General features: G+C 41.5%; 1 protein-coding gene across 1 annotated transcript; it reads right to left on the bottom strand.

The window, feature by feature from the left end:
* RNF2 (ring finger protein 2) lies at positions 1 to 25,810 on the bottom strand. Its single transcript, XM_060774508.2, has 7 exons — positions 25,489 to 25,810; positions 9,707 to 9,795; positions 9,394 to 9,554; positions 7,650 to 7,865; positions 6,079 to 6,351; positions 5,681 to 5,852; positions 1 to 3,182 (listed from the first exon to the last, which is right to left on the bottom strand). The coding sequence occupies exons 2-7, from the start codon at positions 9,791 to 9,793 to the stop codon at positions 3,081 to 3,083; spliced, it is 1,011 nt and encodes a 336-aa protein (XP_060630491.1). The 5' UTR covers positions 9,794 to 9,795; positions 25,489 to 25,810; the 3' UTR covers positions 1 to 3,080.
* Between the last annotated feature and the right edge of the window lie 1,521 nt (positions 25,811 to 27,331).

Below are 27,331 nucleotides of genomic sequence, written 5' to 3' on the forward strand. Positions count from 1 at the left end.
TTGATTGGTTGAAACGGCTACTTTATGTATTAAACTAAATATAAATAGTGAATTCACTATAACATGGAAGTAAAAATTCACATTCTCCCACACTAAGTTGGGAACAACATCCTCTAGGTAGATAAGCTTTCAAAATTTTACAGACATGTTTATCTTATAACAAAGTAAATCACAATACAGATTTTGTTCTGCTGCGATTCATATCTGCCCATAAAAAAGCATTTTCACATAAAAAGAAACCTCATTATATTGAGAGGACATGCACTAGCAAGCTATATAAACTGTACATTACACAAAAAGTACTGAACAAAACCCAACAGTCATGGTACATATTTTCCTTTCCACCTCTGACTTATAATTGTAAAGCTTCATGGCACAAATTGCTAGCATAATTTAAGAATTTGGTAGTATATGTTTTTAAAATGGGAGTATTACATAATATTTTCCTTATTCTAAAGGACTAAAATTAGTGAAATTGAAAGCCATATGCTTTATCCAAAACATCATAATTTAAAGGAAAGCATGACAGATGGATGCATAGTTTCTAGATCTGTTATCCTAATAAGGAGAGAGTAAAAAATATTGAGCTTTCCACAGACTTGTCCACCTCTCTGGCAGTGTTTCCATTCCAAGCATCAAAAGGCATCAATCCACATAATACATTTTAGAAAGAAAAAACAGGGTGAACAACAGCCCTTCAGTGTATAGACGATGGTAGTTTCTGCAGGTGAAAGAAACCAATGTATTTAACGTGATAATTGATTTACCAAATCCAATCTGGTTTCTTTGAATACATAGCCATCAATGGTTGTGTGCAGAGCTCTGACCAAAACTTAAAATCAGCTAAATATGCTGCATTTGTTAAACTCATAAGTGCTAAGTACTGTTAATATGGCTAAGAAGAAAATGGGGAGCAGGGAGATGCATGTGGGAACACTACAGAGATGTGCTTTTGGTACCTTTCTCTTCTAGCAGTCAGAATTCCACACCTAGAATGACACAGGTTTCAAAAGAAACATGGATTTGCCTCCATTTAAATGAGCTCCACAATGCTTAAATAACTAGCTGGCAGCAAGGACTACTATTTTCAAGATGTATCTGCACTTTTGAATTTCCCTCTCCTTACTGGGCTATTCAAACCAAGGTTAGCACATTGCAAAGTACCATGAAGAATGTGCACTCCTTTCTTGCAGTCCTTCCCCAAAGTGAAAGTTATCTTTCATTTCTTAACTGCTGTTAAGCGATGGATGTCACTATTCATTTATAGTTAAAAGCTAACTATTGTTTCTCTTCACCATTGTTTGATGGTTTCAGCTTCTTAGTTGAGAAGCCTATTACTTTAAGCATGATGGATAAAGGAACTATATGTAGAGCCAGTTCTATGTGAGAACAGAGGAGATCCTACATTGCATGGGGAGCTTCCCAGTACAAGAGTTCACCCTGATGGCCAGGAGGCACCCAGGCAGTAGTATCTTGCTACAGTTTTCTGAACCAAGGAGAAGAGAACAGACATCTTTCTCTCAATTACCATGATGTACACTGAAGAGAAGAGGGGCATCTTCTGTTGTTTTCTCAGCTGCAGAATTGCAGCCAAATGAGCCCTTACTCACTCCCTGTCAGGAAAACGTACATTCAGCATTTGAAAACTGCTTTCTATCAGGGTGGGGAGGAAGAAGACATCAATGTGGAATAGGTATTGAATAACTTCTGTAATGTCTTCAACAGGACTCTGGCCAATGTTACATATAAAGCTACCTTTCATATTCAGAATGCAGGACTTGTAGCCAGGGCAATCTATATAGAATCATAGAGTTGGAAAAGACCTCATGGCCCATCCAGTCCAACCCCCTGCCAAGAAGCAGGAATATTGCATTCAAAGCACCCCTGACAGATGGCCATCTAGACTCTGTTTAAAAACCTCCAAAGGAGGAGTCTCCGCCACACTCTGGGGCAGAGAGTTCCACTGCTGAACGGCTCTCACTGTCAGGAAGTTCTTCCTTATGTTCAGATGGAATCTACTTTCTTGTAGTTTGAAGCCATTGTTCCGCGTCCTAGTCTCCAGGGCAGCAGAAAACAAGCTTGCTCCCTCCTCCCTGTGACTTCCTCTCACATATTTATACATGGCTATCATATCTCCTCTAAGCCTTCTCTTCTTCAGACTAAACATGCCCAGCTCCTTAAGCTGCTCCTCATAGAGCTTGTTCTCCAGACCCTTGATCATTTTAGTCGCCCTCCTCTAGACACATTCCAGCTTGTCGACATCTCTTTTCAATTGTGGTGCCCAGAATTGGACACAGTATTCGAGGTGTGGTCTAACTAAGGCGGAATAGAGGGGTAGCATTACTTCCCTAGATCTAGACACTATGTTCCTATTGATGGAGGCCAAAATCCCACTGGCTTTTTTTTTGCTGCCACATCACATTGTTGGCTCATGTTTAACTTGTTGTCCACAAGGACTCCAAGATCTTTTTCACACATACTGCTCTCAAGTCAGGCGTCCCCCATTCTGTATCTTTGCATTTTGTTTTTTCTGCCTAAGTGGAGTATCTTGCATTTGTCCCCGTTGAGCTTCATTTTGTTAATTTTGGCCCATCTCTCTATATATAGTTCAGTTACTGCTGTGAATAAACATTCCAGCGCTAACATTTTCCTCAGACGCGTAATTAGTCCATACCTGCTAGCAAATTTTAACCATAAGTATTCAAACACTGTTGAAACTGGTCCTTTGCTTGTCGGCACTTACTGAGGTGCTAGTGTGTTTGTCAACACAAGATGCACCACCATGAAAACATGCTTTCAAAATGGCTTTTGCTGCTTCTAACATCATGCGCATAGGACAAGAGCCACCAAATCAAAAAGTACATTTGACAGCAACAATGGAATGTACAGATTAATCTCCAAAAGTAATATATATATATAAGTTAAAATATCACACAAAATACTGCCTAATAATTAATATGAATATTCATTAACCAGAGTCTCTCAGCAGTTGTCCATGGTGCAGCGTATGGTGCTTCATTTCTTTAAAACAAACCAGAGCTATAAAAGCAAGTACAGTTCCAACGGAAAGCTTGTCAGACTTATTTGTGTTCCTTTGTTGGTGCATAGTAGAGCTCCATGGGCTTATTCACTTTCCAGTACTTTTCACTGACCAGCTCCAAAGAAAAGGAGCCATTTAACACCTAAAGAACAAAATAGAAATTACTGCCAAAAACAGAGCCAGCATTATTGCCAAAGTTTCAAAAGAAGTAACTACTAGTAGTTGAATACAAAATGAACAGAATACATAATCACAGAAACAATGGAACACTGACATACCACAATCTTATAAACAGCAATAAGAAGAAGAGCAGTTAGTTACAGCAGTGTATAAATAGTTTAATATAAACCAGATGTCAATTCCACTTCCAAAAGCAGAACTAAAAGTAGCTGCACACAGAATGAAGGCACTGTACTGTATTCTACACAAAAGTCTTTAGTTCATTTCATAAAACTATTATTGCTACCAAAATACTCATCATACTGCTTCAGTAGTGAGCTATTGCAGTTATTTCTAGTCACTTCTGGAGATAACTACAATTTAGCACTGGATGAATATGGTTAATCTTACTCTATTAAAAACATTTCTACAAGAACCTGAACCATTTGTGGCTCTGTACCAACTCAGAGGCACTACCTCACTTTTGACCTTTTGAGTATGGGGGACAGTATTTTAAATACTATGTCAATGGCACATGCTACACAGCCTAAAACATTGGAAAAATCGTATTCATGGATTATCTGATTGGGAGGAGCCTCCGGTGGCACAATGTGTTAAACCTTTGTGCCGGCAGGACTGAAAACCGACAGGTCGAAGGTTCAAATCTAAGGAGAGTGTGGATGAGCTTCCCTTGTCAGCTCCAGCTCCCCATGCGGAGACAGGAGAGAAAGATAGTAAAACATCAAAACATTCGGGCATCCCCTGGGCAACATCCTTGCAGACAACCAATTCTCTCACTTCTCTCAGTTTCTCAATTCGCTCCTGACACGAAAAAAAAATTGATTGGGAGGGGAGAGGAACTACAAAAGCTCTCAAGTTGCTTTTCTGCTCACAATTTTCTTGCGGACATGTACTTGACAAGCATAAAAAAAGTAGAAATTATTCAGTGGTACATGGTTAGACAGTGTTGTGTGTGGCAATTAAACAATACAGTGGTTCTCAACCTGGGGTCCCCAGATGTTTTTAGCCTTCTACTCTCAGAAATCCTAACAGCTGGTAAACTGGCTGGGATTTTTGGGAATTGTAGGCCAAAAACATCTGGGGACCCCACGTTGAGAACCACTGAACCAGAACATGATAAGCACAGTTGTCATAGCCAAAACATTTTCAAGCATTTCTCCCAATCATATTTTAGATTTGGGTAGAGACACTCTTCTGGGCCAAAACATAGCTAAACCACCCCCATATTTATATTTATTTCCTAAAGGACATTTGGGAAAAAGAAATTGGCCTCTGTAGAGCAACGTTTTCCTTTCCTTTAATAAGGAATTTATAATAGCTTTCTGCCGCAAAAGTGACTTCATGTAGGTATCCAATTATGTTGTTCAAACTTCTCACTCGGCTCCAATGGTGAAAAGGACCAAAATGTTAATTGAAGGTTAGGGGCCTGAACAACCTACTTTATAACCACTCTGAAAACACATCAGACTATACTAATATGAAGCCCAATAGGATCACTATGATGTCTTAATATATTTTTTGTATTTTGAAAAAAAGTCTTAAAGCAGCTTACACTAAGATACATGGCATGCTATGGCATGGGCTTCCTTTCAACTAAGATGATCTTGCTAAAATCAACTTCAATATAAATTTTCACAAGTGCACATACACATAAAGAATGCAGCTGTCAGAACTGTTTTTGTGAAGACAACAAGATGTATTAGCAGGGATAAAGATGTAATATAAAGCAAATAGTTGGACATTTCTGGCCATACAGAGTGAAAAGCAGAAACCATGTCTCACAAATTTCTGAAACTTTGAAAGGAATGTACTATATATTTAATCTTTGTCCCAAATTTTTTAAAAAGGTGGGATTTCCCCGACTCTCAAATAAAATGAGATCAGGATTTCAGAAAATGGTTTTCTAGCTTATATTTCTTTCACATTTGTATTAAGACATTTCTTAAAGTAATAGGAATAGACCAAAGGAGACTTATATCCTTAACCCTGCTAAAATTGGTAAACCAGTCTAGAAACAGGTAAAACCCAGAAATGTGAAGCTATCAATGGCTATCAGTGATTTTCTTCACATCCAAGCCCAATGCCTCAACTACTGTGCCACCCTAGCAGTGTATAGTAATGCACAAAAATATGCTGTAGGCAGCCACAAATAGTATAGAAATATATCCAATGGTCTAATTCAGAAATCCCAATTTCAACATGTGACCCAAGAGCTGTATCCCGACATCTACAGACACCTGCATAATAGCACTTATGCAGATTGAGCTAAAGGAAGTTAAGCATCTTTTAAGACATTCTAGTCAACAAAAGGATGTTGAGGGCAGGGAAAATACTTTGACAAGTACAGCATCCCTTCCATCTGTTTGGTGTAAACATAAAAGAGAATTTCTGAGTAAGGCTTGGGTGTATCTTGCAGTGTATTCCCCCCCCCCCCCCAAATGTTTTAGCCCAGCTACTCACAGTGAATTGGCCGTTTGCTGTAGCAATATAAATTGTGTACTGCTTCTCACTGGCTGTTTCAAGATTCATCTGATTTGACTCTCCTTTGCTCCGGAGTTCTTCCAAAGCCAGTCTCACAGCTAGGTATTTGGACAAGTGATCAACTGTGGCATTGCCAGAGGTCTTTATGTACCTGCATCAGGAGCAAATACAATTTATGTGGTTACTTATTCCAAACCAAACTATGCAGTTGATTGTGACACTTGCCACCATCAACATAATCCAAGACATACCATGAGGGCAGCAGCTTGGCATTCCCAAATATTTATTTTCAATACATAATCCTAAAAGGATGTGGCCCCTAAACTGAATCAGCGTAACATGCAGAGTGCAGCTTCCAATAAAGAATCACTGCTTACCTTGTCTGTGCACTGTCATCATTTTCCATTAGCGTAGGATGAGGTCTGAAAACTAGTTCAATTTCACTTGCACCATCCAAAACTGGGTCTATTGCAACTGTTGTATTGTTATTGTCCAGTTCTAGACCAGAATCATCAGATGTTTTGGTCCGTTTGTTACTTGGCCCAGCTTCTTGATTACTGTGAGTCGAAGCATTACTACAGTGTGAGCTATCTCCGTTGTCCTCTGCTCCACTGCCATTCTCTATCTGTTGCTTCTTGCCTCTTTGTAACCTAAAAAACATATATGATATGTGCATGAAACCACACAACTCTCGAGCCACTCCTGCGGTAACTAGCAAATGTATTTGTTCTGTCCATCTTATATTTCTCACTAATAGAAATATACAAAGAATAAAAAGTCTATCACACAATACAGTAAGACTGCTTACTCAATGTAAGAGTAAGAATGCTGATTATTAATATACTTATTAATTCCCTACAATCAAAAGCTTTTTAACTGAGTGGAAAAACTAAATTAAAACACATGCCAATTTTAGTGCAGGGGTCCTCAAACTAAGGCCCGGGGCCCGGATACGGCCCTCCAAGGTCATTTACCCGGCCATTGCTCAGGGTCAACCTAAGTCTGAAATGACTTGAAAGCACACAACAACAACAACAACAACAACAACAACAATCCTATCCCATCAGCCAAGAACAGGCCCACACTTCCCATTGGAATGCTAATACTTTTATATTTGTTAAAATTGTTCTTCATTTTAATTACTGTGGGTTTTTTTTGCACTACAAATAAGATATGTGCAGCATGCATAGGAATTCATTCATGTTTTTTTCAAGTTATAATCCGTCCCTCCAACAGTTTGAGGTACTGTGACCTGGCCCGCTGTTTAAAAAGTTTGAGGACCCCTGGTTTAGTGAGTTGATAGAACAGGTTCTCATTCTGGGGAAATTAAACAAGATACTATCCAGAACTTAATTCCCACTCTCCTCTGAGTATGAATCCCTGAAGTGTTACAGCAACAGCTACTTGAAGCAGAAACACAAGTGTGAACTGTGCCCAGCAAACAAATGACATTATATCGACAGATTGAGCCTTTTAACACCAATAAATCCATCTAACATTCCTTTCCATGCCCATGACCAAGTATTAATTTTGTAAGACAGATCAATTAATATTACAGATACACAAGAACTATTTCAAGTTGTAACATGTGGTACCATTATAGCTTAATTTGTAAACAAATGTTAGATTATACTTGTTACAACATGGAAGTACTGGTCTTTAGGCTCTTACACCAAAAAGCCATTTCTTTCCTTCTGTTATCTTTTCATGAGAAAAATATCCAGGAATTAATGAATATAAAAAGCTGCTTTACAATCCAGTGGTCCACCAAGCCTTGTCTGTCTAGCAACAGATATGAACTTTCCTCAGGCAGATATGGACTTTTCCCAGTCCTACTATCTAAATTAGGAAGGATGCTGGAGACTGAACACAAACCCATCTGCATTTTTAAAAATGCTCTCTCCCACCTTCCTTATTTCTAACTCTTAAGTATTTGAGAACCTTTTACCTGTTCAAAGCCTGGATTTTCAAACCTTCCTCAATGCTGTGACTTAGAGCTTGCTGATTATTGTGCTTGTTGATCCTTGCTAGAACTCTCTCCTGATGAGCCTCATATTCATCACGACTTGGATAGATTTTGCTGATGAGGGCATCAAAGTTTGGGTCTGGCCTCAAAGATCTTTTAGAAACAAGCTTTTTACGACATGTAGGGCATTCTTTATTTCTAAGGAGGAGAGGAAAATGTTAATTCCAAAAGCATGTTCTTCATACCAACCATTCTTCATAAAGGTTTGCAGTCTGAAGCTTGTATCTAAGAGTATCATTACTGAAACGCAAACAAAAACATATGGTTACCTCAGATTCTCCTGTGGTAGGAAGAGGGGAAATTAATATACCTCAAGGGTGAACAACTGTGGGAGCCTAGGGGGCCATATTAGCCCCTTAGCAGACATTTGGGGGCTGCATCCCACCAAACACCAAACAAGCCCCTAAATATCCCCATCATTCTGTAAGCATCCTACAGGAAATTTTCCCACATTTTAGGCCTCTCTGGGCCATTTTGTCTTCTTGGCACATAAAAAATCTGAGTTCACTTTATCTTCTCATTAGGTATTTTTACTAGTACTTATTGAATGTTTAATTCAATAAGCAGCATTTTCCAATTTAGAGTTTGCGTAGGTTTTGCATGCCTAAGCCAAGTGATATTTTGAATTTCGGAAGAAGAAATTGCCTGCATTTCTTGCTCTTGTAAATGGAAATATCAAAACAGATGTTGAGAGCTACATTGAATGTACTTGATTTATTTATTTATTTACAGTATTTCTATCCCGCCTTTCTCAGCCCGAAGGCAGCTTACAAATTGGAAGCAATTTGATGCCACAACAGTCATAAATACCATTAAAATATTTAACAAAACATAATAAAAATCCATATAAAAACCATTAAAACATATAATCACCATGTCTTCCTAGATCACATATGCACCAAAACTTGATTTATCTCCTTTTTGCCTGCTTACTTGGCGACGACATTAGAAAGTTGGCAAAGAGTTTGTATTTTTCTTTCTGTGAATCACATTCTAGTTATCTTAAGACAACCAGACTAAAGGTGAATTCTGCTTCATCAATAAATACTCCATTGGGGGAAATATGAGGAGCAGCATCTTTGTCTATGCCTTCTACTTTTACTAAACTTTGTAAGATAGGCAAGTCTGCATTTTCTATGGCCTCCTTTAGAGTATGGAATTTTAGGACCACAATCCAACCCTGGAATGTTTGTTTCAGCTCTGGTATATCCCACTACTCAATGGCTTCTTCTTTGGAGGCTGAGACTGGTGCACTGGGCATTTACCTTGAAGATTCATTTTTTGTATGGGAATGTAAAATCCAGCTTCACTTTAGCAGTGATAGTTATGGTAAGTTGTCTGTCTTGCTCTTATCTAATTTTCTCTTTCTATTGGTTTGGCTAGGTAAAGAAGTGAGGAAGAAGCTAGGGATCTCTACTAAAGAGTCTTAAGTAACATGATGCCTAGCTTAGTTGTGACAGCACGTACTGGATGTCTCCCGTGCAGATTTTTACAGAAAGTGCCCAATGCACCATTCTAGTCCATTAGTCTTGACCCTGCCTGGGCAGCAAATGACAGTCTGAGAAATAAAGCAAGACTATATTTGCATTTCTCTTATGGTAATAAGAAAACTCCCAAAATGTTATCCAGTTCTGATTAAGATTTCATACATTTTTTCCTTACATACCCACTTCTGAGGGCTGTGATGATACAATCTGCACAAAAACGATGTAGACATTCCTTTGTAGTCATGGTGTTTTTCAACATATCCAAACAAATGGGACACATCAGCTCACTATGGAGACTTCGGGGTGACACTACTATTTCCAGGCCATCTGTAATAGCCTCCTAATGATAAAAAAAGGTGATGTCAGGAAATCATCTAAGAATCCTACAAAAATTAATCTTACAAATCAAGCATCTTTACTTATTTCTAATAATTTAGATTATATTTGCACAATAAACAAGCTCATCGACAACATTATGCAACATTAAGGTACCTGAGGAGTTCTTTGGAGTTCATACAAGCTGAGCTCCCATGTTTTGCTTAAAGGCTGTGTGCCATTTGTCTGCACTGCCTGAGACATGGCTAAAAAAGAGAAGAAATAATAATCAAAAACAAGCATTTTAACACGCCAGTCTTCTAACACTTCAAGAGGAAAAACAGTTCACTTCATCTGATGATTCCATTCCTCAGATGGTTTCCAATTCTAACATGCAGTCCCACTTATTTTTACTTCAGATGTATGATCACTCACAGTAATAAATTCTATCCCTCAATGAAATTTTCCTTCAGCCCCCAAATTCTAGACAGCGAGACAATGAATATTGCTCATCTACTGTATATTTGTTGTGTTTACACCCCCATGGTAATTCAGCTTGCCCCTTTTCTTTGAATGTCAAAATTGTATTTCTAAATGTTCAATTAAATTTTAAGTTCTCTATATGCTAGAAATGTGGATACTGAAGGAAAATTTGATGGAAGAAGGCAAGCAATGTTATCGTTTTGCCCCCTCACTGCTTACAGCTCTGTGTTTCTTCCAATGCTTTTTGACAGATAAGTTCAACTGTTCATTGCAAAGACCACAGTAACCATCTCACAGGTCATATTCTATTATTCTAATATTCCTGCTGTTTCGTAGATGAAGCAACTCTGAATATTAGTTGTGTATGTATATGCGTATACTGAATTCTCCCAAAATGTGTAGTGTGTTCCAGAGATAATAAAAATCAATTCATCAGATTTTTAAAATTAAATCAGGATTTTTTATTTAATCAGATTTATAAAATCTAAAACAGATTTCAATTGTTTATTAAAACAATGAGCAAGGAAAATGTGAGGCAATGATACCATCCTAAATTCTAATTACACAGCTTCCAATTATAGTCTACAAATATATTAACAATTGATAAAGACAAAAATAGTCCAGTTATGTAGGTGGTATACCATAAGTACCTGTACCCTCTCTTTCAAAATGCAAAACTAGAGAATATGGGGAAACGAAATACAGTATGACCTCCATATCTGTGGGACCAGGACAGTTTCACATAACCACATTGACAAAATATGTCATTTCTAAGAATGTTTAGTTTCATCAGGCAATTCTGTGGTATGCTTCCAACAAAAGTTACTATAGAATTTTCTAGGTTCTCCAGGGCAAGTCAACAGTAACTTTTATCAGAAGTTGTTCACTGCAATAAGGTTCGCTATTATCTAGTTTCCTGTTTCCACAGTAAATTCAGGAACATAACCTGCATGGATATGAAAGGGTGAGTAGGTGGGGATTATACTTTACGCCCAAACAACATGGAGGAACTGGGAGAGAAATACGTGGGATGAATGAACAATTAATCTGAAAGTTCAGAAATACTTTTCCTCTGGGTGAACAAGCTACAAGAGTAAAAACAAAGATCCACCGAGAAGTGACAGAAAATCAGGATAGGAAGACAACTTCATTCACACATTTCACCTGGTCTTCAAATCCTTCTCTTTGAACCTGACACACTTGCCTACACAACACACATAGTGGCTTCTCAGGAGTCACCGAGAATGACTGACAAGTCTTCTTAAACCTGAAACCTTGAGATGTGTTAAGACTACAACTGCCATTATTTCCAGCCACCCTGACATGCTGCCTACAAACAATGGGAATTGAAATACACCACAATTAAAAGTCATCACGTTGGGAGAGGGCTACTCCAGCATTTTAGGAAAAATCAGTGCTTATTTCTTGTACCAATTCATGCAACTTTAAAAACTAAAAACACAAGGTAAAATTAGAAATATTCTAATTTTCACCCTCACTTGTGAGGATTAATAATTTTCCATGCTGCCGAGAAAACAAATAATTCTGCACAATTCTCTCTTGATATTTGCAATCCCCAAAGTGTTTTAACACCATATTCGCTTAAAGAAATTTGGGCTCTCTGTGCAAAAATCTTGAGAGATTTGTGAAAAACATAAAGCCACACTTTTTCTGCATGCCAGATTGCCCCCCCCCCCCCCAACAGCTGGTAGATTCGGTAAAGAAATGAGGTACCTCCTTGAAAAAGGGGAAAGTTCCATTGTACCTAAAAAAAAGAAGTGAGAGTTTTAATTGTGTAGAAGCATTCCGCGGTATTGCAGAAACTGGTAACCCAGATGCAGGCCAGGAACTAGGAGTACATTCAAACTGATGTAGCAAATCCGATGTAGCAGATCTGAATCTGGGTTACCAGTTTCTCCAATGCTCTGGAATGCATCTGTACAATTAAAAATCATATGCACTTAATTGTGCTTGTTCCGGGAGATTTTTGAACTGGTCATAGTGTCATTGAAGAGTATTTGGAAACTGCAACTGGCCAAAATTATGTGCTTAGTCTGGTGACTATAATTAATTGAAGGAAACAAAATCCACTATGGCAACAGCCTCATTGACTACTGGTCCATTTCAAAGAAAAATCCAAAGTGTTAGCAAGATCTATTCAGTTCTAGATTATTTTGATTTAGGGTTTTTAAAAGTCTGTATCCTTCCATATAAGCTGCCCAGGCATTGGGATTTATGGGCAGAGTGGGCAAGGCTACCACCAAAATGTGTCAATCTAAAAGATCTAGAAGCTTCTGAACAGCTGCACACGTGTGATTTCACAGACACACAAAGAAGAAACCATCCCCTTACCTCCATCATAATCAGGTGTATGGTGAGTGTAGACACAAAAGATGGGAGTTTAGACTACTTTCATCCCATCTCCACTACTATCCTTCCAGCAGCAGGCAAAATTGTTTGTACATAGACCCTGAACAACTGCTTCTTACAAGCAAAAGTTATAAAACAAATGTTTTTAGACTATATATAATTTTATTGAAAATTTCATTACATTTTAATCTTTTGTATGTGGTCAATTCTGAAGTATGTTTGTTTTGACTGTTGATTTGCTGTTTTTAAATTGTTTTAAATTGTGTTAGATTTTAGTCATTCTTGTAAGCCGCTCCGAGCCCCAGGGGAGTGGCGGCATATAAGTTTGAATAATAAATAAATAAATAAATAATAAACTCCTAATAATTTGTGGGGAAATCATAGTTCCAAATATACTTCAAACTGTGGTTTGCAGCAAATGAGTAATCAACCATTCAAACCAGTGATAGATAAACCAGTGGACTGCAGGTTACAAAGAGCCCGCTAGGGCTCAAAAATCTTTCCTCCAAAATAGTGATATCTTACTTAAGATTTCAATTCGTTTCGTAGCTGAGCGCTTAACTCGTAGTGTTCTTATCTGAAAATGAATTTTCCCATTGAAATTCTATTAATCCATTCTGCCCCCCTCCCCATTTTTGTTATGTGTCTTTCAATAAGAAAATGTACTTTATAAATAATATATAAATGCATATTCACATGGAACAATAAAGAAAGAAAGATCAACTTTAAAATGGTAGAAGCACAAAGTGGCAAAGAAGTACATTCGAGGCAACAAAATGTGTGTTGGCCAGTGTAACAGCACATTCACAGGGAGCCCCTGGTGGTGCAATGGGTTAAACCCTTATGCTGGCAGGACTGCTGATTAAAAGGTTGGAGGTTCGAATCCAGGGGAGCAGGGTGAGCTCCCGCCTGTCAGCTCCAGCTTCTCATATGGGGACATGACAGAAGCCTTCCACAGGATGGGAAACAGAATCATAGAATCACTGAGTTGGAAGGGACCTTGTGGACCATCCAGTCCAACCCCCTGCCAAGAAGCAGGAAAATCACATTCAAAGCACCTCCGACAGATGGCCATCCAGCTTCTGTTTAAAAGCCTCCAAAAAAAAAGGAGCATCCACCATATTCCGGGGTAGAGGGTACCACTGCTAAACAGCTCTCACAGTCAGGTAGTTCTTCTTAATGTTCAGATGGAATCTCCTTTCCTGTAGTTTGAAGCCACTGCTCAGCATCCTAGGGCCCTTCCACACAGCCCTATATCCCAGAATATCAAGGCAAAAAATATCTGTTTAGAACTGTGTTATTTGAGTACATACTGCCATATATACAAGTTCAAAGCATAAAATGTGGGATTTTCTGCCTTGATATTCTGGGATATAGGGCTGTGTGGAAGGACCCCTAGTCTCCAGTGCAGCAGAAAACAAGCTTGCTCCCTCCTCCCTATGACTTCCCTTCACATATTTATACATGGCCATCATGTCTCCACTCAGCCTTCTCTTCTGCAGGTTAAACATGGCCAGAAGCCGCTCCTCATAGGGCTTGAATTCAAACGAATAACCAACTCCTGTAGGTTTGCACGGTGCAAAAGTGCAAAATGAGCTCAGGCTTGCCAGGGACATGAAAAGCAATAAAAAGGGCTTCTTTGCTTACATTGGTAGAAAAAAAGGAAGAAAAAGAAAGATAGGGCCTCTGCGAAAAGATGGGATAATGCTGACAGAGATAGGGAAAAGGTAGAACTACTTAAACCATGTTGTTTATAGTTGCAAAACACAAAACAATTTGTACATGAAATCTGATTTCCCCAAATAGAAAGTGTTTAATAAACATTCTTTAATTTTAATAGCACGGCCTTCTATACAAGTAGCAAAGTTTCCCCCAGTCTTATCCAGTGAAAAAAGGCAGTGACAGTTGCAGTGATTTTTTCTGATGTGACAAAAACAATCCCAAGACTTTCTATAGTCTGCCTGTTCCCAAACAGACATTCCAAAGTACAATTTAGGGAACTCCCTTGAGGAATTTTATTAGTGATGTTAAAATAAAATCACTTCTCTGATAATCCAGATACTGGCAAGGTACCACAGCACTGAATATATTTCAATGCTTCTCTGTCTCTATTCATGACACAGTTGCCTGAGCTTAAGCAGCTGTCCTAACACAGTTGCCTGAGCTGAAGCAGCTCGAAACAATGTTCTTATTTTGTTGTTTCACCATAACTTTAAAATACTTTCCACAAAGTAGAGAAAAATTAAGCACAAAATGTCAAAAATGATAAGGCATTATGGAAAAACAGAATCTGAGCATGGGGCATGTGAAATTCCACAATTTAGAAACAAATAATTCTAGAATTATTCTAGAATTAGCCATATAAACAAGATCCACCAACAAATTTCTTCTCAAGAAAAACAGCAACACCATGCTAACTCAGTAGGCTCAGAAAAGAATGTTTAGTTTCTAGCAATTTTAGCTCCACAACCGTCATGGGACCATAATAATAACAATGCAACTAGGTAGTTTTGAGTCCCTGGAATTATCTACAATACTAAAACTGACAATGAATTCTGACTGCCAACTATTCTACAACATTAGTCACAAACCATCCACTTCCCAAAAAAATTACTCTAATATGAAGAAAGTTCCAGGAAATGAGGAATAGCATTGTGGAAGCACTGAGAGTTGGCTTCAGTTCTCTCATGCAAAATAAATTCCTGGGGGGCCCAATTCCTTCCTCTGATGTATATGTCATTTACAGCAAGCTTCAATTGCTGGATCTTTTAGTCTTGCTTATTTTATTATTATTGAGTTATTTTTGACAGTGTCTTGCATTTATTATTACTGTTTCAATTTTCTTTGTTGCAAGTCGCTCCAAGTCCCTTTGGGGAGAGGGAGTAGGATATAAATAAAGCATTATTATTATTATTATTATTATTATTATTATTATTATGTAGAACCTGCATGCCAGAGGAATTCTTTCCACTGCTTTAAGTACAAGTTGATTACAAAATCCTTAGGAATGGAAATGTTCCATATTTGAATTTTTGAATATTTGCACATAGAGATAGAGACAGAGAGATTTCTTCGAGCCTAAAGACAAAATTACTCTGTTTTGCATATACATCTTGTAATATATAGCTTGAATATAATTTTAAGCATAATAAATAATTTTGACCATGAGAAAAAATTGTGTACAATTAGGCATGTAGCGGGGGGGGGGGGGCTGAGGGGCTTCAGCCCCCCCCCCCCCCCCCCAAATTCTCATGGTGGTCCACTAGAAGGCCTTACTGGTACATTATTTAAACTGTTATGTTTATTCATATCATGATCTGATCACCATGCTCAATATATCCCATATGCATGGGGGCATTGGGGTAACGATACAAAAGGTTTGCTAGGGTAGACCCTCTTTCACTCAGACTCAGCCCCCCCCCCCCCCAAATCAAACTCAGCTCCCCGAATCAAAATCCTGGCTATGGGCCTGTGTACAATGAATGGACTACCAGGAAGCAAGGTCATCCGTGTGAACATTTTGAAAGCATTTTCAAATGAGAGACATTCAACTTATGACCCGTTTGCAACACTGACATTGTGCTCTTGAAGAGCTCATGAAACCTTGATGAATTCAACTGGTGAGTGAAATTGAAGCCTCCGCCACATAACTATGCCTGCAAAGACTGTGTGGGAGTTCTGTTGAATGAATTCAGTCTGACAACACTTTAACTCAGGCATGGGTAACCCTCCAGGTGTTTTGGACTTCAACTCCCAGAAATCCCAGCCAACTGTATAACTTTTAAATCCCTAGTTGGATTTGGTCCAGGCTATTTGGCCGACTGCATCCCCTTGTACAAATCTGTCTGGGCCCTGAGATCTTCAGGAGAGGCCCTTCTCTTGGCCCCACCTCCATCTCAAGCTCAATAGGTAGGAATGAGAAAGAGGGCCTTCTCTGTGGTTGCCCCTCGACTCTGGAACTCCCTGACCAGGGAAACCAGAATGGCTCCCTTCCTGGTGTCCTTCAAGCAGGTTAAAACCTTTTTATTCAAACAGGCTTTTAAAGAAGAAGTTTTTTAAGATCATCAGGGGCTGCTATGATTTTATATGCTTTTAATGATGTTTAATACTGTTTTAATACATGTATTTTGTATATTTTAAGTTGCATTGCAATGCTTTTAGTTGTGAGCTGCTTTGAGTCTCTGTATGGAGAGAAAAAGCGGGCTATAAATAAACATAATAATAATAATAATAATAATAATAATAATAATAAGTCCAAAGAGTCAGAAAGGTTTTGAAGAGCAAATTAAATGGTGGAAATACGATCAAGGCTATCAACACCTGCGTCATCCCCGTCATTAGATACACTGCTGGGATTGTGAACTGGACACAAGCAGAGCTGGATGATCTGGACAGAAAAACAAGAAAACTGATGACAATCCACTACGCATTACACCTGTGTAGTGATGTTGACAGACTTTACCCAGAAAATCAGGAAGCAGAGGGCTTCTGCAAGTGAAACAAATGGTAGAAGAAGAGAAACATGCACTCACAGATTATGTGAAAGACAGTCAAGAACCAACATTGAGGGAAGTCAATAGTAGTAAACTGCTGCAAGTGCAAAAGACAAAGAGTGAATACCGTAAAAACACAATCCAGAGCAGAAGAGAAAAGTGGCAAAAGAAGGCTCTTTGTGGACAGTTCCTGGCAAAAAATGAGAGCCAAATTGACAAAGAAAAAACATGGCTGTGGCTCACAAATGGAACTTTGAAAAAGGAGACGGAGGGCCTGATTCTGGCAGCCCAAGAACAAGCCACTAGAACCAATGCCATCAAAGCTAAAATTGAAAAGTCAACGACAGATCCCAAATGTAGACTCTGCAAGGAAGCAGATGAAACAATAGATCACATCCTCAGCTGCTGCAAGAAGATCACGCAGACAGACAACAAGCAGAGGCACAACACCGTTGCTCAGATGCAGGGCCGTAGCCAGAAAAAAATTTCGGGGAGGGTTGACAATTTCGGCAGGGGGGTTGAAAATTTCGGGGAGGGTTGAAAATTTCGGGGGTGGGGGGGAGGGTTGAAACCTGCCTCCTAGGTCACGCTGAAGCAAAGAGCACAGCAGGGGGCAGAGCAACCTTCAATAGCCTGCAGCTCCACGCCTGTCAACCACCTCCACCAAGTCTGGCCTCCTTAATGAGAGCATTCAACAACACACACACTCCCAACTTGGTTGCTACACTACATCGGCTATTGCTGCAAGTAATGACAGTGTGAATAAATTGTCAATATTTGCTTGAGATAGTGCTTACAGTTCTGGGGGGACTCTTAATTTTTTGCATCTCATAGACTTAGCATGGGGATTTGGTTAACCAGTTAAAATTAATGAGTAAACCAGGGTTTTTTTTTTTTAAATGGAACATTTCGGGGGGGGGGGGTTGAACCCCTAAAACCACCCCCTCGCTACAGGCCTGCTCAGATGATTCATTGGAACTTGTGCCACAAATACCATCTTGCCTGTAACAAAGAACTGTTGGGATCACAAGCTGGAAAAAGTTACAGAAAATGAACATGTCAAACTCCTTTGGGACTTCCAAATTCAGATAAACCGAGTTCTGGCCTCACAACTGTGTTAAAAAACAAAGTATGGATTGTCGATGTTGCAATCCCAGGTGATAGCAGGATTGAAGAGAAACAACTGGAAAAGCTGACACAATATGAGGATTTAAAGATTGAACTGTAAAGATTATGGAACAAGCCAGTAAAGCTGGTCCCAGTGGTGATGGGCACACTGGGTGCAGTGCCTAAAGACATTGGTCTGCACTTAAAACACAATAGGCGCTGACAAAATTACCATCTGCCAGCTGCAGAAGGCCACCTTACTGGGACCTGCATGCATCATTCGCCGATACATCACACAGTCCTAGACACTTGGGAAGTGTCTGACGTGTGATCCAAATACAACAGCCAGCAGAGTGATCTTTTCTCCTGTGGACTCATCTTGTTGTTTCAAATAACAACAACAACAACAACAACTTACCAGCTGTTAGGAATTGTGGAGGTTGGAAGTCCAAAGTATCTAGAGGGCCGAAGTTTGCCCATGCCTGCTTTAACTGCTATGACTCAATCCTATGGAATCACATAAATTGTAGTTTTTCAAAGTCTTTAACCTTCTGTACCAGAGTGATGATGCCTCACCAAAAGACAATGCCGGGGTTTAAGCCATGGCAGTTAAAGAGGTGTCAAAATGCATCAAGGCTACAGTATAGAATTAAGTTTACTTCTACTATGGGGGCTCCTGCTACCAACTTAATTTGCTAATCTAAGAGGCTAGCTCAGGCATGGGCAAACTTCAGCCCTCTAGGTGTTTTGGACTTCAACTCCTAGAAATCCCAGCCAGTTTACTGGCTGTTAGAAATTATGGGAATTGGAAGTTCAAAACACCTGGGAAGCTGAAGTTTAGCCATGCCTGCTTTAAATGCCATGTCTCAATCCTATAGAATCACATAAATTGTAGTTTTGCAAGTCTTTAGCATTCTCTACCAGTTTTCAAAAACAATTGGTTAGATGCAAATAACTGGTAGCATTGTGACAATTGCAATACACGACAACATTTATTTTTTACCTCTTATAACACATTCTATTGATCACATTTTATCCTTTACAGTTCTGTACATTACTTATACCTATCCATTTTCCCCTCCCTCTTCCTCCCTCTGAGACACTTATGACTCTACTCAGTGGTTTCTATTATTTGTTTGATCATGAAGATTTTTTATTCAGTTCCTTACATTTTCCTTTCTCTTCTGATCTGGCTAGAAGCTCTTTCCACTTCATCTCTACCAGAGCGATGATGCCTCACCAAACTACAACTCCCAGGGTTCAATGGCTTTGAGCCATGGCAGTTAAAGAGGTGTCAAAATGCAGCAAGGCATATAGAATTAGGTTTACTTCTTCTATTGAGGCTCCTGCTACCAACTTCCTTTGTTTACTTGCTCTGTGGAAGCTCCTGCGAGCAATTGAATAAAGTCATAGTGCCCCTCTGTTGTGCTTTGGTTAGACCTCACCTGGAACACTGTATTTAGTTCTGGGCACCACAGTTTAAAAGAGATATTGACAATGTGGAAGGTGTCCAGAGGAAGGCAACTAAAATGATCAAAGGTCTGGAGACCATGAATCCCTTAAAGTGCTGGGCATGTTTAGCCCGCAGAGAGAGAAGGTTGACAGGAGCCATGATAGTCATGTATAAATATCTGAAAGGATGTCATAAGGAAGAGGGAGAACATCATACATCAAGGGAACCACTCACCGCATAGCGAAGCTGATGAGGAAACACAACATACAAACGATCTACAGACCCACCAACAAATGCTACATTCAGCAAAGGACAAGAGGGATCCTCTCACTTCTGCAGGAGTCTACTGTCTACCATGCAGCTGTGGACAAGTCTACATAGGGACCACCAAACACAGCATTGCCCAAACACGAATCAAGGAACATGAAAGGCACTGCAGACTACTTCAACCAGAGAAGTCAGCCATAGCAGAGCACCTGATGAACCAACCTGGACACAGCATATTATATGAGATTACAGAAATGCTGGACCACTCCAACAACCACCATGTCAGACTACACAGAGAAGCCATTATAATCCATAAGCATGTGGACAATTTCAACAGAAAGGAGGAAACCATGAAAATGAACAAAATCTGGCTAGCAGTATTAAAAAAAACTCTAAAATTACAGCAGCAAAACAACAGAGAGGAAACAATCTGGGACATCTAATCACTTCTCAACAAAAGATTGCCCCAGGCACTGCCAGGCCATCAAATGCTAATCAAGGTGGTCAGTTGAAACATTCACACCTAGCTCCAGCAGACAAGAGTCCTTTGTCCCACCCTGGTAATTCCACAGATATTCCTAGTTCCAACAGACCTCACTACCTCTGAGGATGCTTGCCATAGATGCAGGTGAAACGTCAAGAGAGAATGCCTCTAGAACATGGCCATATAGTTCAAAAAAACCTACAACAACCAAGAGGGAGAAGCATTGTTTTCTGCTGCCCTGGAAACTAGGACTTGGAGCAATGGATCCAAATTACAGGAAAGGAGATTCCACCTGAGCATCAGGAAGAACTTTCTGATCTTATGAGCTGCCTCGGAGTATGGTGGAAGTTCCTTCCTTCGAAACTTTTGAACAGAGGCTGGATTGCCATCTGTCAGGAATACTTTGATTGTGCATGGCAGGGGGTTGGGCTAGATGGCGCTTGGGGTCTCTTCCAATTCTATGATTCTAGTCTAAGAGGTTAGCTAGAAGATCTCCTTGGGATATTGGTATCCCAACACGGTCGCGATTGCATTTTCCCCTATGAACCAGTGCGAACCTTGAGATTTTCTGGGGAGGCGCTGCTCTCTCCCTCCCCTCCCCCCTGCCATCACATGCATGGTTGATGGAAAAGGAGAGAGCCTTGTCGGTGGTGGCCCCCCCCCCCCGGCTCTGGAACTCCCTCCCTAGGGAGATCAGACAGGCTCCCACCTTGTCCTCCTTTCGTAGTCAACTAAAAATCTGAATGTTCCGGTGCACTTCTGACTATGCAGCTCACCAGCTCCGCAATTTACACCGGCCCGCACTTTACACTGGCATACGTTCTGCCTCAATATGCGTTATGACAGTATTTCCTGCCCAGTATACTGTATTGTTGCACTTTCCTGCGCTCCTGTAAAAATGTACAGCACCCATTGAATCTATACCTTAGCTATGTTTCTTTCAGCCATATTGTTTTTATATTGCTTTCAATTGTGTTGTTATCTGTTTTTATCTGATGTTTTAATTTGTTAAAGTGTATTACATATGTGTTTTAATTGTAATCTTGGGTTTGTCCCTTGTAAGCTGCCCCAAGTCCCCTAGGGGAGATCGTTGGCACTGTATAAAGATAAAGTTATTGTATTCTTTACTAGCCGTCCCCTGCCACGCGTTGCTGTGGCCCACATGGGGGTTTTGTGTGGGAGGTTTGGCCCAATTCTTTCGTTATTAAACTTTATTAAACTAGCATCTCCCAAGGGATTCGATACGGCTTACAAAGGCCAAGGCCTCAACACAACAACAAAACAACAACAATAACAATGCAATTCAGAGCAAATTAAAAATTAAAAACATAAGCAATAACAAACATTACACCATTACACAATAAAAACCAGGGCCAGGCTAGTGATGGGTACAGGTTAAAAAGTGCTGGGTGTGGCTGGTGGTATGTTGGATTTCTGAGCAAATGCAATGTGCAGAGCGTCTTAAACTCTAATAAAGTGCTTTTCGGACTTAGAGTTGGGGGTTATCCTACTCCGGAAAGGCACATCGGAATAGCCAGGTCTTTTGTTGGTGGGGTTCAGAATGCTCTGTGATTGTAGGTGAACTATAAATCCCAGCAACTACAATTCCCAAATGTCAAGATTCTATTTTCTCCAAACTCCATCAGTGTTCACATTTGGGCTTATTGAGTATTCGTGTAGAGTTTGGTCCAGATCCATCATTGTTTGAGTCCACAGTGATCTCTGGATGTAGGTGAACTACAACTCCAAAACCAAAGGACACTGCCCACCAAACCCTTCCAGTATTTTCTGTTGGTCACGGGAGAACTGTGTGCCAAGTTTGGTTCAATTCCATCGTTGGTGGGGTTCAGAATGCTCTTTGATTGTAGGTAAACTATAAATCCCAGCAACTACAACTCCCAAATGACAAAATCAAACAATTTTGAGTGAAGGACATACATTGGGTTGTTAGGTCTATGCTGTCCAAATTTGGTGTCAATTGGCCCAGTGGTTTTTGAGTTCTGTTAATCCCACAAACGAACATTACATTTTATTTATATAGATGTCTTTGTATACCAGTGGTTCTCAACCTTCCTAATGCCATGACCCCTTAATACGCTTCCCCATGTTATGGTGACCCCCAACCATAAAATTAGTTTCATTGCTACTTCTTAATTGTCATTTTGCTGCTGTTATGAATAGCAATGTAAATATCTGATATTCAGGATGTATTTTATTCACTGGACCAAATTTGGCACAAATACCCAATACACTCAAATTTGAATACTGGTGGGACTGGGGGAGGGTATTGATTTTGTCCTGTGGGAGTTGTATTTGCTGGGATTTATAGTTTACCTACAGTCAAAGAGCATTCTGAACTCCAATGATGGAATTGAATCAAACTTGGCACACAGAACATCCATGACCAACAGAAACTCCTGGAAGGGTTTGGTGGGCATTGACCTTGAGTTTGGGGGTTTATTTATTTATTTATTTATTACTTCGCTTATATACCGCAATTCTCAGCCTAACGGCGACTCATTGCGGTGTACAACATAGAAAAACAGGTGCAAAATACAACATACAAAAAATAATCCACAGTACATGGTTATCAAAACATCTCATCAAAAACATCAATATAACTACAAGCCATTCCGAGTCGTCTCATCGTCAAGTTCACAATCCAATACCATTTCCGTTGTTCCATTCCTATGGTCGAGTTACCCGTCATTGCACTACTATTCAAATGCCTTCTCAAACAACCAGGTCTTTAACTTCCTGCAGAATATCAACAGGGAGGGGGCTAGCCTGATGTCTACGGGAAGGGTGTTCCACAGCCAAGGAGCCACCACCAAGAAGGCCCTATCTCTCGTCCTCGCTAGCCGTGCCTGTGACGCAGGCGGGATCGAGAGCAGGGCCTCCGCGGAAGATCTCAAAGTCCTTGTGGGCTCATAGGCCGAGAGGCGGTCAGTTAGGTATCTAGTTCACCTACATCCAGAGCACTATGGACTCAAACAATGATGGATCTGGACCAAACTTGACATGAATTCTCAATTTGCCCAAATGTAAACACTGGGGAGTTTGGGGGGAAATAGACCTTGACATTTGGGAGTTGTAATTGCTGGGATTTATAGTTCACCTACAATCAAAGAGCATTCTGAACCCTACCAATGATTAAATTGAGCCAAACTTCCCCCATAGAACCCCCGTAACCAACGGAAAATACTGTGTTTTCTGGTGGTCTTTGGTGACCCCTCTGACACCCCCTCGCGACCCCTCCAGGCAGGCCTGTAGTGAGGGGGTGGTTTTAGGGGTTCAACCCCCCCAAAAAATGTTTCATTTTTTTTAAAAAAAAAACCCTGGTTTACTCATGAATTTTAACTGGTTAACCAAATCCCCATGCAAAGTCTATAAGATGCAAAAAATTAAGAGTCCCTCCAGAACTGTAAGTACTATCCCAAGCAAATATTGACAATTTATTCACACTGTCATTACTTGCAGCAATAGCTGATGTAGTGAAGCAACCAAGTTGGGTGTGTGTGTGTTGAATGCTCTCATTAAGGAGGCCAGACTTGGTGGAGGTGGTTGACAGGGGTGGAGCTGCAGGCTATTGAAGGCTGCTCTGCCCCCTGCTGTGCTCTTCGCTTCAGCATGAGCTAGGAGGCAGGTTTCAACCCCCCCACCGAAATTTTCACCCCCCCCAAATTGTCAACCCTCCCCGACGGCCCTGCCTCCAGGGGTCCCGACCCCCAGGTTGAGAAACACTGTTGTATACTAATCTACAGGGCAGTAACTTTTTTGAGTCTCAGGCTCCTTCCACAAAGCTGAATCAAATCCCCCATTTTCTGTGTTGAACTGGGATATTCAGGGGGCCATTCTCTCCCCTCTGTTGTTTAACATCTATATGCAACCACTTGCTCAGCTGGTTCGAGGTTTTGGGCTTGAGTGTTATCAGTATGCCGATGACACTCAGCTGGTGCTGAAGATGGAAGGCTGACCGGACTCTGTACCCGATTGTTTCCATCAGTGCCTCGAGGCCGTTACTGGATGGCTGCGTGCCAGCAGGTTGAGGGTGAATCCAGCAAAGATGGAGATCCTATGGCTGGGTGGACCGGGCAGTGGGGACATCCACCTGCCCACCCTGGATGGCGAGGCATTACGCCCGTCATCGTTGGTAAAGAGTCTGGGAGTCGACCCTCTGCTGACAATGGAGGCCCAGGTCTCCGCCGTGAGCAAAACCGCCTTCTTTCACCTGCGGCAGGCTAGACGGCTGGCCCCCTACCTGTCCAGGGACAACCTAGCTACGGTGATCAAGGCCACGGTCATCTCAAGACCGGACTACTGTAACGCCCTCTACATTGGCCTTCCTCTGTCGGTGATTCGGAAGCTCAAGTTGGTACAAAACGCAGCTGCTCGGCTTCTTGCGGGAATTCCGATGAGATGCCACATAACACCAATCTTACTACAGCTGCATTGGTTATCAATTGAGCACCGGATCACTTTCAAAGTGATGGTACTCACCTTTAAGGCCTTGCATGGTCTGGGGCCAATGTATCTGAGGGATCGTCTCACCCCCTACCAACCCCAGAGATCCCTCCGTTCTGAGGACCAAGATCTACTGGAGGTCCCCAGTGTCAAGACCTTGCATCTAACGGCAACCAGACGCAGAGCCTTCACAGCAGTGGCGCCATCAGTCTGGAATGCTCTGCCACCTGAAGTTCGTGCCCTGCGGGACTTACCCGCTTTCCGCAGGGCATGTAAAACATACCTGTTCTGACAGGCTTTCAATGTTTGACACTGTTGTTTTTAAATTGTTTTAAATTGCTTTTAAACTTTGTTAGATTTTAGCTATTCTTGTAAGCCGCTCCGAGCCCCAGGGGAGTGGCGGCATATAAGTTTAAATAATAAATAAATAAATAAATATATGGCAGTGTGGACTCAGATAATCAAAGCAGATATTGTGGGACTTTCTGCCTTGATATTCTGGGTTATATGGTTGTGTGGAAGGCCCCTCTGAGGCAGAGAATGAAGCTGACACCCCGGGCAAAGGGACCAAGAGCCTGCATTTGCCCTGAAAGAGACAGGAGATGGGAGGAAGGACCCCGCCCCCTCGGCAGCAGCTTGATATAGATGAGGCAGGTTTATATGCTCTAAAGTGGGGGGGGGGGGCGAAGAAGGCCCGGTAGGCCGAGACAGAAGGCCCCTGAGGTTCCATGGCAACGGGACAAAAGGGCCAGTCCCAAAATGGAGGGCCAGGGCTGCCCTGAGAGACCCCCCCCCCGCCCCTTTAAGAGCTCCCTTTCTTCCTCCTCCTCCTCCTCACCGGTCCCGTTGTTGGTTCCCTCTCGGTGGCTGGCCCGCTCCCTCCCCGAGGCTCGGCTCTCTTGGACGACGTTGTTGCCACCCTCGGCGCCCCCTCCTCCTCCTCCGCCGCCGCCTCCGCCTCCTCTTCCCGCAGCCAGGGCTGAGGCGAGTGGATAGCCGCGGTCTCTGCCCCTTCCTTCCTTCCTTCTTTCTTCCTCCTCCTTCTTTCCGTCCTTCCCCGTCAGAGACACAATATGGCGAGCAGCAGACAGGCGCCGCCGACACCGCAAAGCACGCTGGGAGAATAAGGCGCGAGCTACATGATTATTCCAGCGGAGAGAAAGAGAGCGAGGAGGGAGGGAGGGGGAGGGGCCCGCCCGCTCGCCCCGCCCCTTCTCCCCAGGTACTGGACGCGAGGCAGGGCTATTAGCTGTCAATCATTTAACACCAGGCGTTGCTAAGCGACGTCTACTCTATCCCGCCTCAGTTTCACCCTCTGGGCCCTTCTAAGATGTAGGGCTGTGTGCAGGTTTGCCAAAGGGCACCATCTATGTTCAACATCTACACAAATGACCAGCCACTGCCAGAAGGGACAGAGAGTTTCATCTATGCTGATGATCGTGCCATTACTGCTCAAGCAAGGAGCTTTGTCTGATTCCACAGCAAGCTGGCTTCAGGAAAGGCAAAAGCTGCACATCGCAAGTGCTGAACCTGACCCAGCACATAGAAGATGGCTTTGAAAGGCAGCAGATCACAGGAGCTGTCTTCATAGACCTGTCAGCAGCCTATGATACTGTGAACCACCGCCTCTTCCTGAGAAAAATGTACACTATCACAAAGGACTACCACCTCACCCGCCTCATAGGAAACCTGCCACAAAACAGGACCTTCTTTGTTGAGTTCCAGGGCCAGAGAAGCAGATGGCGGAAACAGAAGAACGGCCTGTCTCAGGGGAGCATGCTTGCTCCATTCATGTTCACCATCTACACAAATGACCAGCCACTGCCAGAAGGGACAGAGAGTTTATCTATGCTGATGATCGTGCCATTCCTGCTCAAGCAAGGAGCTTTGTCTGATTCCACAGCAAGCTGGCTTCAGGAAAGGCAAAAGCTGCACATCGCAAGTGCTGAACCTGACTCAGCACATAGAAGATGGCTTTGAAAGGCAGCAGATCACAGGAGCTGTCTTCATAGACCTGTCAGCAGCCTATGATACTGTGAACCACCGCCTCTTCCTGAGAAAAATGTACACTATCACAAAGGACTACCACCTCACCCGCCTCATAGGAAACCTGCTACAAAACAGGAGCTTTTTTGTGGAGTTCCAGGGCCAGAGAAGCAGATAGCGGAAACAGAAGAACGGCCTGCCTCAGGGGAGTGTGCTTGCTCCATCCATGTTCAACATCTACACAAATGACCAGCCACTGCCAGAAGGGACAGAGAGTTTCATCTATGCTGATGATCGTGCCATTACCACTCAAGCAGGGAGCTTTGAGATGGTTGAACAGAAGCTCTCCAAAGCTCTAGGTCAGGGGTCCTCAAACTTTTTAAACAGAGGGCCAGGTCACCGTCCGTCAAACTGTTGGTGGGCCGGATTATAATTCAAAAAAACATGAATGAATTCCTATGTACACTGCACATATCTTATTTATAGTGCAAAAAACATTTTAAAACAATACAATAATAAAAATTAAGAACAGTTTTAACAAATATAAACTTATTAGTATTTCAATGGAAAATGTAGGCCTGGTTTTGGCTGATGAGATAGGACTGTTGTTGTTGTTGTTGTTGTGTGCTTTCAAGTAGTTTCATACTTAGGTTGACCCTTAGTGAGAGCCGGGTAAATGACCTTGGAGGGCCGCA

The sequence above is a fragment of the Anolis sagrei genome, chromosome 4 (assembly GCF_037176765.1).
Source record: "Anolis sagrei isolate rAnoSag1 chromosome 4, rAnoSag1.mat, whole genome shotgun sequence".
In the NCBI taxonomy this organism is placed as follows: Eukaryota; Metazoa; Chordata; class Lepidosauria; order Squamata; family Dactyloidae; genus Anolis; species Anolis sagrei.

Bases quoted from the DNA above. Each gene is read 5' to 3' on its own strand.
- RNF2 (XM_060774508.2), bottom strand. From the start codon at position 9,793: ATGTCTCAGGCAGTGCAGACAAATGGCACACAGCCTTTAAGCAAAACA. The intron at 6,352-7,649 runs GTAAAAGGTTCT...TATGTTTTTTAG, and splicing joins AAAATCCAGGCTTTGAACAG to GTTACAAAGAGGCAAGAAGC. The intron at 5,853-6,078 runs GTAAGCAGTGAT...CTCCTGATGCAG, and splicing joins GATGACAGTGCACAGACAAG to GTACATAAAGACCTCTGGCA.